General features: G+C 40.1%; 1 protein-coding gene across 15 annotated transcripts in view; it reads left to right on the forward strand.

Annotated features, from left to right (window-relative positions):
* Nucleotides 1-21,494, forward strand: part of FRY (FRY microtubule binding protein) — a 349,943-nt gene that overhangs the window by 277,913 nt on the left and 50,536 nt on the right. For all 15 annotated transcript variants that reach the window (XR_016348538.1, XM_089775547.1, XM_089775550.1 and 12 more), the window contains 9 exons: nt 1,349-1,536; nt 4,300-4,394; nt 5,251-5,858; nt 7,217-7,314; nt 7,409-7,579; nt 16,034-16,174; nt 16,853-17,032; nt 20,440-20,601; nt 21,108-21,182. Coding sequence is in view for 14 of the 15 variants with exons in the window: in XM_089775547.1 (XP_089631673.1) it covers nt 1,349-1,536; nt 4,300-4,394; nt 5,251-5,858; nt 7,217-7,314; nt 7,409-7,579; nt 16,034-16,174; nt 16,853-17,032; nt 20,440-20,601; nt 21,108-21,182 (1,718 nt within the window). In the remaining variant the exon portion in view is untranslated. The remainder of the gene's footprint in view (nt 1-1,348; nt 1,537-4,299; nt 4,395-5,250; nt 5,859-7,216; nt 7,315-7,408; nt 7,580-16,033; nt 16,175-16,852; nt 17,033-20,439; nt 20,602-21,107; nt 21,183-21,494) is intronic.

Below are 21,494 nucleotides of genomic sequence, written 5' to 3' on the forward strand. Positions count from 1 at the left end.
CAACTCTGCCTCCGGCTTCCTGTAGTCAGCCCCTGGTCAGTTTCAGTGGCAGCAGCTGAATCTGGAGCCAGTTCCGACTTACACACAAATTCAACTTAAGAACAAACCTGTAGTCCTATCTTGTACGTAACCCAGGGACTGCCTGTACTAAATACTCTATTGAAAATTAATGAAACTTTTTATTAATGCAGAGAGCAATATAGTGTGAAATTAAGACCTGAACCAAACCCCACTGAAGTTAATGGAAAGATTCCTGATGTGTAGCGGACCTTGGATCAGGCCCTGAGGCCCCAATACAGGAACGTACTTAGGCATGTTCTTAGCTGCTTTCCTTAATCGGGGCTACAGTGAATTGCATTTAGCAAAGCATTTATATAGCATATTTATATAGAATTTTACACCTCCGAGGCACAGTATAATCATTAACTAGATATCCTCACAGCAACCCTATGTGTGAGATAAGAACTGATATTTCTATTTTACAGGAGAAAACATTTAAATTATTTTTATTGTTACTATTATTTATATTTCTGTAGCACTTAAGAGCCCAAGTCATGGTTGAGGTCCCCATGTGCTAGGTGCTATACTGACACAGAACAAAAAGACAGTTTCTTTTCCAAGATGCTCACACATTACATGATTTGCCATGGCCACACAGTGAGTCAGTCAGTAGCCAGAAAGCAAAACGTTTTGCAGCACTATGTTGCCTTTGACAAAAAGGTACGGGGGGGGGGACTGAGAAAAAGCATTTCATTAAGAAAAATGTTGACCTTTTAGAATGGAATGTTTAATTTCCTCTTTCAAAACAACTCTTTCCCCAATTTTTATATTGTAAAATATAGTATAAAATGAAAAAGTAAAAATTGGAATTAATCATTTTGATTTGTCAAAATGAAATGTTTCAACTGACCCAATTTTTTTCTGAAATTCAATTTGAGGGAAATTTTATGATTTTGTTCTGTTCAGAGATGGAAGAAATTTTGAAATCACACAACTCCCAAGTTTTGGTGCAGCGGTACTCATTACAACCAGACCAAGTTGCTCTTTGTTTTCAATTCAGTGCAGATTTTAATTATTACTGTTACGGTGTCAAGGTGAAAGCAGTACAGTATAGTGTTTTTACTTGCTAGACTACTAGCAATGTTATATACTGTGTTGTCCAGTAATATGAATTGCTCACTTATTTGTAAAGGTGTAAATTAGTGTACCATAAAAATGACCAATTCCCTAACATTTCAAAAAGTTTTGGTCCACTATAGTTTTCAACTGTAAATTTAACTTTATCTCGTGAAGTAAAATCTGCTTCTTTAGATTTTAAATATCAACATACTGTTCTCTTACTGCTTAGGTTTTCATTTGGAGCAGCATCTGAGTGAAGTTGCTTTACAGACAGCTCTTGCAAGCTCTTCAAGGCATTATGCTGGTCGCTCTTTCCAAATATTCAGGGCACTAAAGCAACCTCTTTCTGCACATGCACTGTCTGACCTTCTGTCAAGATTGGTGGAAGTTATAGGAGAACATGGAGATGAAATTCAGGTACACATGTGTGACAGTGCCATATTCCAGACAATGTTTCACTGTGCTGTATATGTTCAGTATTGTATGTTTCATTTGACTGTAAAGGGTAAAATAAACTTGGAAACTACAATGCAAGTGAGAATATGACTTTAGAAAAGAAAAACTGTGTTCTGGTCACATTTTCAAAAATTACAAAAATGTTGTCAAAGTCATGATCAAACTGTTATAATTTGAGCCCTGAAGAAAAAAGTCTAATTTGTTTCAAAATCTATCACCCCACTGCAAGATTTTAAAAATTTTAAACCATTGATTGGAGTGGGGTTCACAGAAACAGCAATTTCAGCTTCTGCTGCTGCCTCTACAAAAAACAGTTACATTGCAAAAACTGGACTAAATTTCATTGCCCTTTATTAAGCAATATTCAACTTTAATAGAATTAGGAATGTTGCTTGATTAAGGTCTGCAGGTTTTATGACTGGATGAGTTGATGGGAGTAAATATGTTTACCATATGCTAAAAGATTAAATCATTAAGGAGTTTGAATCTAAGAAAAAAGCACTATGATCAACGGAGAGTAAAAATAAAATGAAATACAAACTTCCTAGAACCTCTCTTTTTAAGAAAAATAAATTAATAGTAGAAAGAACATATTATTTAAAGAAGTTTACACCATTATGAAGCAGCTTGATTGGGTTGGAAAACAAACCATTGTTAAAAGTTTCTTAACCTGAGGTGTAAACTGGAAATGGGATTATAAGAAGTAATAAATATGGAAAAGCTGCATGACCCTGAATCTGCACTGCTCCCTGCTGCAAAAGTCTCTTCTGGCTGCAGGTAGAGTTGCCAGACATCTGTTTTTTGAACAGAATGCTGGTTGAAAAGGGACTCTGGTAGCTCCAGTTAGCACCACTGATTGGGCCTCTGAAAGTCCGGTCAATGAAGCTGCAGAACTAAGACATGCTCCTTGCCTGCCCTGGCTCTGTGTGGCTCCCAGAAGCAGACAGCATGTCTGGCCCCCTACATGCAGAAACAGCCTGTCAGCACCACACACTGCCCCTGCCCTGAGTGCCAGCTCCGTAGCTCCCATTGGCCTTGAATTGCAGCCTGTGGGAGCTGTGGGGGTGGCACCGATGGGTACAGGCAGTGCATAGAATCCCCTGGTGCCTCCACCTAAGAGCTGAATATACTATCTGCTTCCAGGAGCTGCCTCAGGCAAACACTGCCCAGCCAGAGCCCACACCTCGAATCTCCTCCCATACCCCAACAACCTTTGCCAGTCCTGAACCCCCACCTGCACCTCACAACCCTGCGCTAGCCCTGAGGTCCTTTCCACTCCCAAAATCCCTCCCAGAACTTGTATCCATACCTCAACTGCCTACCCCAGCCCTGGACCCTCTTCTGCAATCTAAACCCCTTGGCCTTTTTCTGTTCTATTTTTGACCTTTCTACTGTCTCCATCTAGTAATGGACTAATATCAGTGTTTAGATTCCTTTTGTTCTAATATACTATTTCTTCTAGTTCGTAGCTCTTTTGACCATTGGTTTCTCCTGTGTCTTTTTGCTTCCATATTAATATTCTATCATTTTCACTTCTAGTTTATTTTCACTGGTATTATCTTTCCCTTTTTTCCATCCCTTTTCCCCTCAAGTCATGTTGGTCCTTTAATCAGTGTACCCTTCTTTTTCAATTGTGGAATTATAGCTTTTTGTGCTTATAGTAAAATGTTCTTAAATAGTTCCTATTTATCATTTGCTGATTTTCTGTTTGAATTCTTTCTCACATCTGGTTTGGCTCATGCCTGGTTTTACCTTTGCTAAGTTGGTTTTAAAGAACCAACAAGATTATACGTTAGGGGTTGAAGCTTTATTTTCCCTTACCCATGAAAAATTGAATCAAGCCAGGGTCACGTGAACATAAGCGGCCACTGAATTTTAGTTCTGTGATTATTTCATCTGTCATTATCAGTTCTACTATAGAATTCCCCTATGTAGAAAGCAATTCTTTTTGAGTTAGCAGTTTGTCATATGTGATTTTTAGAAAGTCCAATGATGTTTTATTACTGGCAGTGTGAGACCTTCAGCATATCTCGTTCAGACTGAAGTCCTCCATGTTTATGCAGCATTTTTTCCTTATACCTTATATAAATAGGTATTTAAGGAGCCGGTTTTCTATTGTGGTTTGGTTGTTGTAGCAGACACTAGCTTGTAACCCATTTTGTACTTTATCTTCTAGAATATAGCAACAAAATCAAAACGAACAAACCATACCCAGACCTAAATGCTCCTCTTTATTGATGGAACAGTAGTTTGGTCTCTATGGCTGTTCAATCTGACTTCCTTCCTGAGATGTCTATAACCACAGAATTTGTATTAATGCTGTTTTTATAATCTTGACGCTATTAACGTCCATTAGGAAATGGACTAAGATCGCCAACCTATTTCACACAGATCATCATATAGCCTCAAAAGGAGTGTAATATTCTTTCACAACTGCCTCGGCAGAATTTGAACCAGTGACACGGAGGCAAAAGGTTCAGTATCCTGTTCCCGCCATCCCCTGATAACATAATTGGGCTCCTTCTGTATACTCTCTCTTTCATAGATCATTCAGCGACAAAAAGTAAAATTTGTAGTAACGTTTTAATGTGCAGTGTAATGGCTCTGTTTTTACTAGGATTAATGTTGTGTTCTGTATATATAAGATGCAGTATAAAATGGTTACTGTTACTGACTTATTGTGGTTGTTTTTGCTAAAATTGACTGGCTGTGTGTATTTGACAGGGTTATGTAATGGAAGCACTGCTTACCTTGGAGGCTACAGTGGATAATCTATCTGATTGTTTGAAGAACAGTGATCTTTTGACTGTATTATCTCGGTACGAGTCTGTTCCCTTAATCACATAATCTTTTTCTCTATAAATCTTATGAAGCAATACAACACAACATTCTTCAATCTAAATTGCGTAAACATGGTTTTAATATAACTGTGATCCTGCTCAAAATACATTTACAGAACAAGCCTAAGTACACATGTGAGCCCAGTTTGGTAACGCAGGCTGCAGATGCCAGGATAGGCAGGTAGGCTGCCTTAGTACCCCCACTGGTCACCTGTTTCCCATACAGCAACAAGACCCAATACCTGATATTCCATGACCCAGTACTGGATCATGACCATAGTTTGAAAACCACTCCTATATAGGAATAACGCAACATCTCTAAGGCTCTGCTTATGAACTATGGGTTTGGTTACATACGTACACCCGTGGTGGCAATACTCCTCCCTCCATAGAATCAATTTGCCAGTAATTCCACAAGTGTGACTTATGCCAAGGACCTCCTGCACAGGTCCAGTGGATACAGTATTGCGACTCAATCCCTGTGCTGCCACTGACATTCAGATAGTCACTTCACTCCTCTTTTCCCTTCCCCCTGCTTTCTGTCTTGTCTAACTAGACTGTAAATTCTTTGGGGCTAAATCTGTTTCTTACTCTGTGCCTATCACAATACAGCCCTGTTCTCATTTGGGGGTCTCTAGGCAATATGCAATATAAGTAATAATGGAGAAATCTGTGGGAGGTAAAACAGATAGCCCAGTGTTAACTTTTTTTCTAGCTATTTATTCATCCTTTGATAAAGTCTTGGTCCACTTCCTTTTTTATTTGTACACATTTCTTTTCTACGTTTCTTCTCTGAGAGATAATAAAATCCCATGTGTGTATTTATTTTGTTTAGTTCATCATCACCAGACTTAACATCAAGCACTAAACTGACTGCAAATCGGAAGAGTACGGGTCAGCTGAATGTGAATCCTGGGGCTGTAAGTGGTAACACAGCCACTGCTGAACGAAGCAGACACCAAAGGAGCTTTTCTGTACCTAAAAAGTTTGGTGTTGTGGACAAATCCTCAGATCCACCACGCAGCGCCACTCTAGATAGAATTCAGGCATGCACCCAGCAAGGCCTCTCCTCTAAAACCAGGAGCTCATCCTCTCTAAAAGACAGCCTCACTGATCCATCTAATATTAATAATCCTACAAACCTGTTGGCCACCATCTTCTGGGTTGCTGTAGCTTTGATGGAATCTGATTTTGAATTTGAGTATCTAATGGCTTTACGATTATTGAATAAACTACTAGCTTATTTGCCACTGGATAAAGTTGAAAATAGGGAGAAGTTAGAAAAATTACAAGGACAGCTAAAGTGGGCAGATTTTTTGGGGCTGCAGCAGCTGCTGTTGAAAGGTTTCACTTCCCTTACCACCACTGACCTCACATTACAACTCTTCAGTTTGCTGACCCCCGTGTCACGAGTATCCATGGTGGATTCCTCTCAAGTTATAGGTAAAGCCAATATTTTTCCATATTTTACATTTTAATTATAAAATTGTTTTTGTGTTTGTTTGATATAAAAATCTCACTATGCAATTAAAAAATACCTATCTCACCTTATGTAATATAAATCTATTTTGTATAAACAAATAGTAATATATTTTTAAGTGAATAGTAATATATTTTTAAGTGAATACATATTGATTCTCATAGCAGATCTTACCAAAGAAACAACTAAAGGGATATTCTTCTGCTATTACTATTTTTTATTATTTGTAATATCATAGCACCTCAGCAATCCAGTTATGGACAAAGACTTCAACATGCTAGGTGCTGTACAAACCCAGTGCAAAAAGACAGATACTGCCACAGAGCTTTCAATCTAAAATAGAAGACTAGAGACAACAGATGGATACAGACAAATGGGGGAGTACAAGAAAACAATAAACAAGTTTTGGTCATCATGAGATGCCGAGGTCTCAGCACATCTATTCAATATTAGGGGAGCAGAAAAGATGTCAGTTTTGTACAGGAATATTTTTCACATTTCATTTCTAGTTTTAGAGTGTAGGAGGGCCTATGAAGTTTTCTCAGTATTTCAATAATAAAACCTCAAGTTCTTTTTTCTTGGACTGGGGAGGGACTGCTATATTTGGAGCCATGAGAGTCCTGACTAGTTAAGATCTGGAACCAAAATCTTTTTTCGAAACATCCCCATACTTTGGGAAGAACTGTGCGATTTAGATCTGAAATTTGTATCTCCACTAGTTCCAGAATTCCCTCATGTAGAGAATTCTCGGTTGGCCATTTGCAGCCATCTTACCCCCACCCTCAGCTTTTCTTCCCTCTTCCCTCCATTCAGACAGTATAAAATGTCAAAAAATGTGGTTGAGAATCAGGCCCAACATTTTATTGTATTGTATTTTATTATCTCCTCCTTCTCTGACTACATATTAGCAGTATATATTAAACAAAAAAATGCTTCTAGTATTTAATGGAATTTTGCATGCACAATTGTAGGCTCAGAACCTTCAAACATTTGCATTTAGTAGCAGTGCTTATTACTATAAATACCATGAGATTATTTCTGGTAGCAAGCACTTTGTATGATAGTAAATGTTTGCAGAGTCCTATTCTTTGTAATGACACCATCATTTATTCACTGTCATTTATTGAAGAATGTTTGTGTTTAATCTGATATAACAGTCTTAATGTGAAATATGGGGCCTGTGCAATTTGAATGACACTATATAACATCACTGTAATATACTTGTATGATTATAGCTGCTAATAAAATATTGCTTAAAAGACAGCTAATATTCCTGTCCTCTCATCAAATATCCACTTTGTACTATATTTTTCTGTACCAGGGTTCCCACTGAATGTCTTGTGTCTCCTGCCTCATTTAATTCAACATTTTGATAGCCCAAACCAGTTCTGTAAGGATATAGCAGAGAGGATTGCTCAGGTATGAATCTTACTTAGTATATTTTACATTGTATTAAGTCTTGTGAATGCTTTTAACTTGTTTTTAACACAGTGTACAATTCATATTTAATTAGGTTTGTTTGGAAGAAAAGAATCCCAAGCTGTCAAATCTTGCACATGTAATGACCCTTTATAAAACTCACAGCTATACAAGAGACTGTGCTACTTGGGTTAATGTTGTTTGCCGTTACCTCCATGAAGCATTTGCTGACATTACCCTGAGTATGGTTACATATTTGGCTGAGGTAAGTTTTTAAAACCATACAATTTTCTATCTATCTTCTGTTAAAACAACAAACTAAAGGACAAAAGCCTCTTCAGTATTCTTTACCAGATCTCTTATCCTCTGTTCTTACTCTCAGTGCAGATCTGAGAGTAGAACTTTGCTGTATGCTTTGCTTGAAAAAAGAAATGCAAAACTTGTCCAAAGTAAAGTCCTAAGGTTTAAAGCCAAGCACACCAGTGAACAAATAGGGTTTTCCATTATACCCAGAATTAGAGCACAGAGAGAGAGTATGTAACTACCTTATACATTTGTCAACCTTTTGTAATTTTTAATTGTGGACTAGATTGTGCAACCCTTCCTTGTGCTGGTGAACATTTACAGGAGCTAGTACTTTCTCTCTTCATTTCAATGGGACATAAGTGAGGGCTGCACATGCTAACCTGTATCACTTCTTACATAGGGATCCATTTCTTGTTATAAATGTCCAGACATATTGGATCTGAATGCATTCTTCTAACTCCAGAGAGAACAATTCTTCTTCACTGCTTCTCTGGTCATTCGTCACTAACGGGTAATGTCACCTGCCTGTGAAATTCAGAGCCCATCTCTCTGTCCTCGTGGGTGCTCCACTGTGTCAGGTTGTCCTGGTGCCACAGATCAGAGTTTTCCTTAGCAGTAGCCATTTGGACTGTGCACATGCACCAGGCACCTCGTGCTGTCTGCACCTTGCACTTTGCGCATGTGGCCCCATCCTCCTCAGTTCTTTTGTTGATGCTCTCAGTCATGGATGGCGCTCACGTCTCTCCTCACCGTTACCTAGTTTAGTCAAATAAGTTAGCTAATTAGAGTTCCTTGCTAGTTAGTTGCTTCACTGTTGTTAGTCTTATTCTGCATTTTTTTTCTAGTTCTTTAAAATAAAAAAGATGGTTGTAACCCACAGTTAACAGCCAGTGCACCTCAGTTTAAAAAAAAGAAAAAAAGAAAAAGAAAGAAGGAAGAGAAAGAAGATACTTCTTGAACATGCTGTACTCTCTCAGTTTCAAGAAATGCGACAGCTGTCACAAACTGATGCTGGCATCAGATGGGCACTCCTCACGCATTAGGTGCCTAGGAGAGACATGTGGCCCACAAAAATGCCCTCACTGCTGGAAGCTAACAGTGAGGATGTGGTGAGACAGAGAAAAGCATCTCTGCATGCTCTTATACAACAAGACACTCCAGTCATTGGATTCTAGGGCCCCTGCCTCTCACTCAGACCCTCCTAGGGCCAAAAAACAGTGAACGAGCTCTCCAGTACTGGGCATGTCCACCAAGAAGAAGGCTTCACCAACATGCTTTCTCCCAGCCACTTCATCGGTCCACGTCAGCATCAGGCATAAGCCAGGAACATCAGGCACTGCAAGCTCCCATTCCGTGAACACTGTCGATCCTAAGTCCTGGCACTGGCTCCAATGAGGATGCATGAACCAGAGAAACAATCTACCACTCCGGCACCATTGGCACTTGAAAAACCTTTGGCGCCGACTAAGGCCCTCACCAAATCCAGTAAGTGGTGCTCCAAGGCTTTCAACCAGGAATCAACGCGCTCGTCACCGGCACCAATATCACCATCAGCAGCACTGCGCTCACCAGCGTCCATGGAGAATTCTTCAGGGTAGTGATATTATTCTCTGAGAATTTTTGAGAATTTTCTAATTTTTCATTTCCTCTTGAAATAATATATTGTATTCAACTTTTAGAACACCCTGAATGTTAAAAGAGCTTTCTTGATCATTCAAGATAGTTTCAGAACGTTATAGAACATTCCAGAATGTTATGGAACTTTCCAGAACATTCATGAGTCAGGAATTCTGACTGTTATGGAATTTTCTGGAAGCATCACAAAAAGTATATAAAGAGGCAGTAACACATTTATTCTCTTTTGTGAAAGGTGTAATTGTGTTTTCATCAGTATGAAAAGAAGAACTAAGCCTAAAAGTGATGTATGGGATTATTTCCTTCATAAAACAGTTAGACAAAATGTTATATGAATGTAAGTACTGCAAGGCTGAATACATCAGAAATGCGACAAGGATGAGAGAGCATATTTCCAATTGTTTGAAGACTCCTGCTTACATCAAGGAAAAGACAACAAAATTCTCAGAGTCCAGAAGCAGATCATCTCAACCATCAACTGCATCAACATCTATAGAACACTGTGATAGTGCTAGTGAATTTACATCACCACCTTCCACATCTAGTTCAGCCAAGGTGTCTCACTCTTTAAGTCACTACTTTGATTCTATTAATGAAACTGAAAACAAAATTTTGGATGAATTTTTTGCACGAGCTATAGTCTTATCGGGATCGCCTCTTTCACTGGTTGAAAAGGAAGATTGGATTGCTTTCATGCAAAAATTAAGACCATCTTACAAGATGCCGTCCAGGTACACACTTTCTAACAAACTTTTGAAAGCTGAATATCAATGTGTTGATGCTCTTATAAAAACAAAAATTGATGAAGCCTCTTCTCTTGCACTGTAGTGTGATGGTTGGAGCAACCGAAGAAACGAATCTGGTATAAATTTGATTACATCAACACCCCAACCAGTGTTTTACAAGACAGTGCCAACCAATGTTGAACGCCATCCTGCTGAGTATATGGCATTCCGTATGGAAGAAATAATGACAGAAATAGGCACTGAAAAATTTGGTGCCATTGTCACTGATAATGCTGCAGCAATGGTGAAATCCTTATTAAGGCTTAATGAAAAATGCAATCACATTGCTATGTACACTTGTGCTGCTCATACACTAAATTTGTTAATTGGTGACATCAGTAACTTAAAATCTGTTCAAGAAACTGAAGCTACCTGTAAAACTATTGTGAAGGAAATTAACAAATCAAAAGAGAAAAATCAAACTTGTGCACTTAAATTGGTAATTAAAACTAGGTGGAGTTCCATTTTATATTGTTTGAAAAGCTTATTGAAATAAAAAAAGTCTTAAAATGCCTTGCTGTCCATGAAGATTTACAGACTAAACTGAGCAAACGAACCAGGAATTCAATCCTGGATGAAGATGTATTTTGGGTACAGGTCCAAAAACTGCATGCACTGATAAGTCCTGTTGTTAAATGGATTACGCTGCTTGAATCTGACCAGCCAAAAATGAGTAAAGTTCCTGAGTGTTTCAGGGAATTAAGCGATCGTTTTGATAGGCTACTTCCCGAAAGTCCACTTACCAAACAAGAAAAACAGGATGTGATGAAAAGTTTTGAAAAAAGAAAAGATATGGCTCTAAAAGACATTCACTATGCTGCAAATATTCTAGATCCAAAATTCAATAGTGAGTGCCTTACTAGAAATGAACAAATACAAGGAACTGAATTAATCGATAAATTAGTCACAAGAATGTATGGCACTGATCCCTCAGCAAAAGTCATTTCACACCTTGCAGAGTATCGTGCTAAAGAAGGTTTTTTTGGAAAATCGTATGTAACAAAATCAGCTGGCTCAGTAGATGCGGTAACATGGTGGAAAGGTATTTGCTATGGATCAGAATTAGGGAAAGCAGTGATCAACACATTGAATATGCCACCAACAACGGCAGCAACTGAAAGAAGTTTCAGTACTTACAATATCATTCATAATGCAAAAAGAAACAAGTTAACTCAAGAAAGGGCAGGCAAGCTGACATTCATAGCCCATAATATAAAGCTTCTTAAAAACCTAAATGATGCTGCGTTGAAATCCCCAAGAGAAAAAAGGAAACAGAACCAGAGAAATGAGGGAGAAGAAATTGATGATGCTGAAGAGAAAGAAGAAGAAGTCAAAGAAGAGGATATGTATGAGGAAGAAGAAGAGATAGAAATATATGGGTCAGATTCAGAAAGTGCAAATTCTAATTAGACTTGTATTCAATCCAGAAAGTTAAAAATACAGAAGATTTGTAATAAAAGTTCTAGTAATTTAAACCTCTGTCTTTTTTTCTTTACTTTCCTGAATTTTCATTTTAACAATTGGAAACTTTCATGATTCTTGAATTTTTATTAAAGAAAAACATTATTATAAATAGTAAAATTCTTTAAAAACTATTTAACAAATATTTAAGAGAAAATTCTCAAAAATTCTCGCATTGGAGAATATTCTCAAGAACATTCTTGAGAATATTCTTTGAAAGTTTATTCCCGAGAATTTAACATCATTACTTCAGGGCATAGCATACAAGCTCCTAGGAGACACCAGCGATCCGCTTTGCCACATGGTTTGGTGCTGCAGCCCAGATCATCTCACGCTACTGAAACTAGTCAGCTTTCTCCATTGCCTCCTTCCTCACGAGGCTCAGTCGGGTCCCCTAGAACTCCCATGCTATCGGTACACAGTGACTTCCATGATGACTATAGGACCATCTTTTCATCATGACACTTCTCACCCGTGAGGTCTCACTACGACCGGCACAGATACAGGCAGCCCTATGATTATCCACCCCCTTGGATAGTGCACTGGCATTACCCACCACCTTATTCCAGACATTGGTCACCATGCTGTTACTGTTCAGTCTCCTGGCACTGATCTACAGTTTCGTCCACACCAGCTACAAGGCACCCTCTTCCATCATCCTGTGCCTGTACCCTGCCTCCTTCTAAACAACCCAAGGAAGAAGAAGGTCAAATATCAGACAAAGATGACCCTCAACAGCCTGATTCTTCCGCGGAAGATCAGTCCTCCTCCTCCGTGGACAAGGCGGTAATTCCAGGAGATGTTTCACCAACAGATGACTTGAAACAGTTCCAGGAACTGTTCAAGAGGGTAGCTACCAGTCAGGAGGTACAAGAGAAACAACACTGTCTCCTCAAAAATGTTCACGCTTCCCATCGTACCAAGATTGCATTACCTTTCAATGATGCGATCATGTAAACAACTGTTGAGATACAGCAGACCCCAGCTTCCTCCCCTCCCACCAACAAGAGGGCCAATAAGAAATATTTCATTCCTGCTGAGGGCATGAACTTCTTATTTTCACACCCTTAACCAAATTCCCTGATAGTTGACACAGCACATAGGTCAAAGCTACCACAATACAAGAATGTGGCACAGCATAAAGAGAGTAAATGCACAGCATAAAGAGAGAGGGACTTGTTTGGCAGGACAACGTTTTCTTCCTCAGCTCTCCAACTTCGTATTGTGAATTACTCAGCCCTTCTAGGCAGTAATGACTTTGATAATTACTCTAAACTCATGGGCCTCATGGAACATCTGTTGGACAATAAAAGACCTATTCTAAAGTCCATAGTGCAGGAGGGCTATACTATGGCCCATACCACATTACAAATGGCCCTTGACATCGCAGATACTGCAGCTCGCTTTACCACAACATCCATAGTTATGCAGAGAGCTTCTTGGCTCCAAGCCATTGGAGTCCCTAAGGACTTACAAAATAAAGTGGAAGATCTTTCCTATGATAAGGAGAAATTATTTGTTGCAAAGACAGATGAAGTCCTCCATACAGGTAAGGACTCTCAAAACCCATTATATATTCTAGGTATGTACACACCACCTTACCGCCACAGAAATTACATGCCCTACCAATGACTCCACGACTTCTCGTACTTTCAGAACCAGCATAGAGGCATTGACTGGTCTCAGTCTAGACTATAAGCCTAGAGTAATCGGCCACAAAACAATCGCTCCTCTTACCAACATACCAGTAAGGAACAAATCTGAGACATTGGTTGAGGGTATGCTCGACCTCTCCTCTACATGTCCATGCTATGAACATGTCCCCATTTTGCACCACCGCTTACGCCCATTTTATCACCAAAGGGTTGCCATCAGCTTGGACTGTTGGGTCCTCAAGATCGTAACATCTGGGTACACCATCCCATTTACCTCTCTTCCCCCAACCTCCTCACCTTCCCCGTCCTCTCTCACGAGGAGCTACTAAGACAAGAAGTGCACCGCTTCCTCACCATTGAAGGCTTCTACTCTTAATTATTTTCTCACAGAGAAAAGAATGGGAGGCTGGAGACCTATCCGCGATCTTCACAAGCTCAACAAATACTTAAGCAGTGGTTCAAAATGGTTACCCTGGCATCTATAATCCCAGCGCTGGACAAAGAAGACTGGTTTGCAGCCCTCGATCTGCAAAATGTGTATTTTCATGTGACCATTCATCTAGCCCACAGACAAATCCTTCATTTCATGATAGTGTCAGAACACTTCTAATATTGCTTTCTGCCCTTTGGCCTTTCATCTGCTTCCAGAGTGTTTTCAAAGACACGTGCAGTAGTCGCAGTATATATATGTCAACAGGGCATTATGATCTTCCCATACCTCGATGATTGCCTCATACAAGGCTCATCCTACACAGAAACACGAGACATGATAGGTACGACCAGGAATCTATTTGAATTGCTTGGCTTCATTATCAACAAGCAAAAGTCCACGTTTCATCCAGTGCAGACTCTGGACTTTATAGGCACCCAACTAGACTCCATTACTGCCCATGCCTACTTACCCTATGCAAAGATTCCAATCCATACAGGACATAGTTGCGACAGTTCATGAGCCCCAGGCTCTGCCCACACTACAGGGTTTTTACGGGATACCAGAGGTAGCCCAGAAAAACTCTGCCGCATCTAGGGGATGCCTCTGCTCCTCCGCTTTTTTTTTTGCAGAAGAGCAACTGTGCTCTTTCAGAAGTCCTGTCTTCCTCCTTCCATGGGAAAGAAGGGCTCTTCTGAAAGAGGAAGCTTTTCTGAAATTTGGCCCAGTGTAGATGGGCCAAACTTCGGAAAAGCCTCTTCTGAAAAAACTGTCAGAAAAAGGTACACAAATTCCGTACCTTTTTATGATAGATAATTGTAGTCTAGACATAACACCACTCTACCAATATTTACCTCTCTGCAACTTCTGGACCACATGGCAGCAACAACCTATGTTTTGTGCCACACCCACCTGCACCTTTGTTGCCTTCAACATTGGATAGCATCAGTATATGACCCTGCTGCAGTATTTTCAGAACTTTGTGAGAACTCTTCTGGTAGCCTGAGCTGAAAAGTGGGGCTTAGTCCTAGAGCCTCTAACTACATTAAACCATCTCCAAATTCCACATGTGGGAGGAATTATGTGTTAGGAACAAATGAGGAGAGAAACCACTAATAGAAAATTATCTGATAAGAAATTTCTTATTCATGTGACACACAAATCCTTTGGGCTCTAATCTTTGAAGTCAGTGTAACCCCTCACATATGCAAGGTTAAGCATAATCCTGCTTGCAAAATCAATATCATTTACTTCTGAATCCAGATCCAAACATTCCAAAGTTTGGGGATATTTAAAGCTAGGGTTTTAGTTTTGACACATCTCTATGTTAATTTCTACCATGAAACAGACTAGGCATTCCATCTTCCTGTCTAGCAAATATGTGTTTCCATGGAAGTTATCGCTGGAGAGCATTGGTAGTAAAATTTATTGGGTAAATATAATTTGCTGTCTGAATAACAGTGGTCTAATTCTTTCTGCCTGTATCACCTCAGCCTTTTCCTCAGACTTCCATCCACGGGAGGGAAAAACATTATTTGGCTATTTTATATTGAATGTTTCAATTAAATTCTGAATTTCAGCTGCCAGCTTATTATGTCCTTGAATGGGCTTTCTGGATAGCTTAGAATAGGAGTACTGGAAGACAAGAAACTTTGTTTCATTATAAGAACATAATTAATTGACACTAGGCTCCATAACTTACTTTGCGTAGTTTGTCTTGTTGGTAGCATCATCACTAATAATTGTAACAAGTTGTTGTAAAATTATTGTGTCAAGTATCAGAGGGGTAGCCGTGTTAGTTTGAATCTGCAAAACCGGCGAGGAGTCCTGTGGCACCTTATAGACTAACTGAAGTGTTGGAGCATAAGCTTTTGTGGGCCTTTGCTCCAACACTGAAGCTCCAACACTTCAGTTAGTCTATAAGATGCCACAGGACTCCTCGCCGCTTTTGTAAAATTACTGTTTTTCAACTAGGCTATGTCTAGACTGCAAGCCTCTTTCGAAAGAGGCTCTTTTGAAAGATATTTTCGAAAGAGCCTCTTTCGAAAGAGAGCGTCTAGACTGCACGCGGAACTTTCGAAAGAGCAAGCCGCTTTTTCGAAAGAAAGCACCCAGTGAGTCTGGATGCTCTCTTTTGAAGAAGCCCTATTTACATTCAAGAACGCCTTCTTTCGAAAGAAGCACTTTCGAAAGAAGGCGTTCTTCCTCGTGAAATGAGGTTTACCGCCGTCGAAAGAAAAGCCGCGTTCTTTCGATTTAATTTCGAAAGAACGCGGCTGCAGTCTAGACGCAGGTGAAGTTTTTTCGGAAAAAGGCTACTTTTCCCGAAAAAAAACCCTGAGTCTGGACACAGCCCTAGGGAAATATCTGTATGTGACTGATGTTGGTGCTACTTTCTCTGAGAAATAACCTTTCAAAATCCAGTTATTTTCACTTGTTTTTCATAGCTACTAGAAAAGGGTCTTCCCAGCATGCAACAGTCCCTCTTGCAGATGATCTACAGTCTTCTTAGTTATATGGACTTGTCAGGTATTCCTGTGAAACAGTTTAACATGGAAGTGTTAAAGACAATTGAAAAATATGTGCAGGTAAATATTGCATCTTCCTTATATTGAAGTGTGAATTGAACAGTAGTTACTGTGACATATTAAACTCAGATAGGGATTTAGGCATTACCCACACTGACATGCAATATCTTAGTCCAGTCTTCTCCTTCTGTCTCTGCTATAGCCAATGCCATGTGTGCCAAACTAAGATGTAAAACTTTCAGAAAACAATTATAAATTATTTAATTAGATTAAAATACTTCAGGTCAAGGAGTTCTCATTTTGCATTGTGTAGTGTAGGCACCTTGTTTGTGCCTAATTAATAATAAATAATAGCATATCTAGTTGCAAGTAAATGCAAAAGTGTGCCATGATACCATGTCAGAAATCTCCTGATGTAGATGGTAATCAATTCATATTCGGAGGTATGAGAGTTAATTATAGTTCTTGTAATTTTATCCTTCTTGTTTAACTGCAGATGTTGTTTATACAAATGTCCATTCCTTTTTAAAAACCCTTTATTCTACTAGCACTATTTCTAGAACTCAATTTTGTACTTAATTCCAAAATATATGAATGATTTCAATATTTAATGTATGGTTATCCCTTATAGTATTTGTTAAGATTTATGGTTAATAATATGGCTGTAAATGTATTGTTGTTAACTGATGTAAATTCTTGTTTCAATTTTTTTTTTACAAAAACAATATCTAATTTTAGAGCATTCACTGGAGAGAAGCCTTGAACATCTTGAAGTTGGTAGTTTCTCGCTCTGCCAGCCTGGTTTTACCTTCCTACCAACACAGTGATCTTTCAAAAATGGAAATACATCGAGTGTGGAACAATGCTTCAAAGGAACTCCCAGGGAAAACATTGGAATTTCATTTTGATATTTCTGAGGTACTACATATATCACAAGGAAAATCTTTTAAACCTTATTTTCCATCTTGGCTCTTTATGAAAGTTGAAGAATTGAGAAGCAGGGAAAATTTAAAGACAAAACATCATCTTAAAAACATTGTTTTAGATCCAAAATTAAACTTAAGGACCTATATGGTCATCTTTGAATAGTCCCCCTTGTTTGCTTCACTTCAGGTCCATGAATGTCTCACACAACTTTGATTGGAGATTTTCATTAGGAGCATCAGTCCAGCCTACATATGCACCATTAGTATCCTTTCACCTCACATCAAGGCTGTATTAGGCTGTGTGGACAAAATGCCCTTATTTCCTTCTCGACCACATTGGCCAGAGTGACTGGCCTCTTGGGACTAGGAGCAACCTGAATATTTCATGATTGCTTGTGAAAGTGACTCTGTAACACTAAGTTCTGCTTGCTTGAGCGGTAAAATAGACTGGAGAGTCCACAGGCAGTGTCTATGACTCCAAGGTTAGACTGTTACAACAGTCAAGGAGTAGACATTTTTTCCTGGCTTAGTCAAATATAATTCTAAAATATACCACCAGTTTGGGGTGTCTGCCCTGCTTTTGACAGTCTACCAAGAGATTGATACTCTCAGGCTATGGCTATACTATGAGTTTTGTGGCAAGAACCTATGCAAATGTAGCATGGATTAGCATTTTCTTGTGCTTCATTTGCATACTTTCTTTCGTTCCATTTTTGTGCTAGAAGTTTTTGCACAAAAACAAGCAGTGTGATCGGTTCCTTTTTGCACAAATCCCCCTTTTTTCGCAAGATTCATTGCAATGTAGGGGTAGGAGTTCCTTTTCTTCCAGGAACACAAACAGTAACCAAAACCGTGGATGCTCTCTTAGTACAGAGCAAATGATTACCCCAGGAAACTTCCCTCGATATCAACCTGCTGGAGCTCACAGCAGTCAGAAATGTAGGTCTTCATTTTCTGCCTCTCATGAGGCACAAACCCGTTATGGACAATGTGGCCTGTGTGTTCTATATTAGCCATCATGGAGGAGCAAGATACCCCTGCCCTCTGTGTTGAAACGATAAGGCTGTGAAACTGGTGCATATAACATCACATAGGAATCTCACACTGTACCTTTCCAGTCAGACAAAATGTTGTGTCTGATGCTCTCAGCAGGTATTTTTCCCAAGACTACAAATGGGAGCTGAATCCCCAGGTCCTGGTCGGCTTTTTCAGATTGGAGGATTACCGGAAGTGGCCCATTTTGCAGCAGCTGTGAATTAAAAATGTCATGTATTTTGTTCAAGGGAAGGGTTAGGTAGCTATTCCCAGGAGAACACAATCCTACTCCCTTGTGACAAGGATGCTGTTTTATGGTTTTCCCCGTTTACTTTTGATTCTCAGAGTGGTGAATAAAATCGTATAGGATGGCATCAGAGTCATTCCGACAGCCCCAACATAGTTGAGACAAGGTTTCCTTACCTGTTGCATTTAGCTCTCTGTCCACCCATACATCTCTCAAACACTTCTTCACTTCTTTCCCAGAATGCTAGTCTACTGCTGCATCCCAGTCTGAGCATTCTCTGGCTTCTGTGGGCCATCCCTAAGCCCTGCCTTTTCCCACCACCATGGCACCCTGTCCACCAAGGATGTGGCTTTGAGGATTACTAAAGAGGCATAGTGAATACCCTTCCTCCTGCACTCCCTATGGTGTCAGAAGCTACAGGGAAGCGAAACACACTAGGAAGTGCATTTGCTGCACTTCCCTGTGGCTCCTGCCACTGCAGAGTGTGCAGGGGGATCCAACTGCTGCTGCCATGCCAGGCCCCCTCCCCTGGCAATCCTGAAGTTTTAGTTAGTGCCTCTAGATCTGAAGCAGCAGTAGGCAATGCAGTTCTTTCCTCAGTAATGGATTTGATTTGGATGTTCCCTCTTCCTGATGGGATACTGCTTGGGAGTCACCTGAAATGGAGCAGCACCACTAGGGACACTACTCAAAGAAGAAAGAGAAGTTACTCATGTTGTGCAGTAACCAGATGTATGCCCCTATAGGGGTTCCATTAATAGCTTCCATCTAATACTTGGCAGAGGAGAAGAACAGAGGGTGGTTTGTCTGCACACCCTGATACAGTATTAGTGCAGAGTATAAGGATGTCAACGATGAATGTATGGTTGAACAGATACTGCTAAAGACATATAGGCTGCACACACACCTGGAGTGTCTGTCAAGAGGTGTCTTGTCCACCCACCCGAGAGGGCAGCGACAAGTTTGCTGTGGCCCTTCAGACAACCATTTGGGATAGGGAGGCCTATCAACCACAGAGTTTATGCACTGCAACTTGCGTTCAGGGCAGTACATCCTAGTGGCTACAGAGTCTAAATGTTCCCTCTGGTGTCCCTGGTAGTATGGTCCAGCGGCCACAGGGTCAATATGCAATCCCCTTGTGTTCAGGGTAGTATGGCCCCGTGGCCCCAGAATCAATATGCAATAGACAAGGCTCCCCTGGATAGGAGGCGATATCTGAAAAGGGGAGTAGGGGGTCCCAGGCTCTCCCTCTCCATCAGGTCCAAACCTACGGCCCTAAGAGCAATGGAGCGGTTCACTGCTAGCTCATCGGGGACTCTCACTGCAACATGCTGAGCTCTCAGGGAGCAATTCTCAACCCTGGGCTACTTCTCACTCATATTCTGTAGGAAGTCTTCTCCATCTTCTCACTCCAGTCTGGCAGCTTCTCCTGCAGTTCCTCTGGCCTGACTACTGGTGTTTGGACCAGCTGTGCTTCCTCCCCTGGGGCTCCTGCAGCACCTACTTCCCCTGTGGCAGTCAGCCCTGACTGAGCAACTTCAGAGGCCTTTATAGCCAGCCTCCAGTTGGAGCATGCCCAGCAGGGCTAAGTGGGTGGGGCCTCCTTAGCCAGCTGAACCAGATTAACCATTTCAGGCCCAGTGCAGGGTTGATACACCCCATTACAGGCACCAGTAGGGACACACTAGCTCAAAGAACTAGTTACTGCACTGAGAGAGCAACCTCTCATTTTGGTTTTTGCTTCAACTTATTTCTTAAAATATGGGCATCCAAGAGAAAAAATTGTAGGGATCTGAGAAAAAAGTCTAATATATATAGGGTGGGGGTGTGTGACATTTCACTTCTCTATAACATAGCTGTTCATTTTATTAATTTAAATACAAATGATAATAAACTAGGAGGAGCTGTCAGCTCAGGGCACTGGCTCCTAGCAATGGAAACACGACATTCCTCTCCTTTGATCACTGTATCTCCTAGGAGTAGAGCCCTGTGGATCAGCAGATGCCAATTTCTATCCATAGACCTCCACATCCATGGATGGAAATTTGTATCTGGGCAGGGCTCTACTCATTAACATTATCTGACATAATGCAGCTTTATTCTCTGTGTTATTTCAGACTCCAGTTATTGGGAGACGATATGATGAGCTACAGGTTTCTGGTGGCCGAGATGGTAAACCCAGGGCAATGGCTGTCACTCGCAGCACTTCCTCAACTTCCTCAGGTTCTAATTCCAATGTCCTCGTTCCTGTGAGCTGGAAGAGGCCTCAGTTTTCTCAGGTAGAATTCCCACTAAGTTCCTGGAATGGAGCCCCTTATTAATTAAAATATATCTGCAGCATTGTTCCTGAATGTGACATTGTATTGCACTATTGATTTTGGTTAGCTGTGAGCTAAAGTAAATACGTGCAGAATATATTTATTTATGTATCGATGTTTTAAAGCATATTGGCAATTTGGGAAGATGGGTCTACACCCCTGTAAAAATTTGTGCATATGCTTAATTTCAAGATTGTGAGTAGTCCTATTGAAGTTATACATTGCTATAGTGCTTTGCTACTTTAGAGACAAATGGAATGAGTAGACCAGGTTTCAATTTTTTTAAATACTGAAAAAATATTAGCTGTTGCTTATATCTATATCCCTGTATGTATAGTTGTTCTAAAATAATTCCTTAGATATCAAACCACTGAGTCTCTGATCATAGTTTTTCTTAGTAACTTATTCCTCTAGTTTCCAGCAGAATGGATACAAAATGATGCTAAAACTAAAAATGTTTTTTCTAGAAAAGGACAAAGGAAAAGCTGGTACACGTCCTTACTCTATGTGGTCAAGATGTGGGGCTGAGCAAAAACCCTTCCGTAAGTCCTGCTGCATTGACTGTTCCATCTTTTATTGTTTTAATTTTAAATATCAAGAATTTAATCTCCCTGAATTTCAGAGCTGTTTTGATTTATTCTGTGTTACAAAATCATCACTATAGTTAAAACAGTCTGGCACATGTTGTGTTTCTCAGCCCAAAGGTCAGTGATTGAACATGGAAAGTGATCGGTTCTCTCACTTTTAGAGGCTGTTGCTCCAGCACAGGTTATGAAGCAGTTCAGTGGAGGGTTGTTAAGATGCTGGCACTGCCACGGTCAAGTGTTACCTATTCTATGTATGGAACATTTCAG

The sequence above is a fragment of the Pelodiscus sinensis genome, chromosome 1, assembly GCF_052426305.1.
Source record: "Pelodiscus sinensis isolate ZL-2025 chromosome 1, ASM5242630v1, whole genome shotgun sequence".
Taxonomy (NCBI): Eukaryota; Metazoa; Chordata; order Testudines; family Trionychidae; genus Pelodiscus; species Pelodiscus sinensis.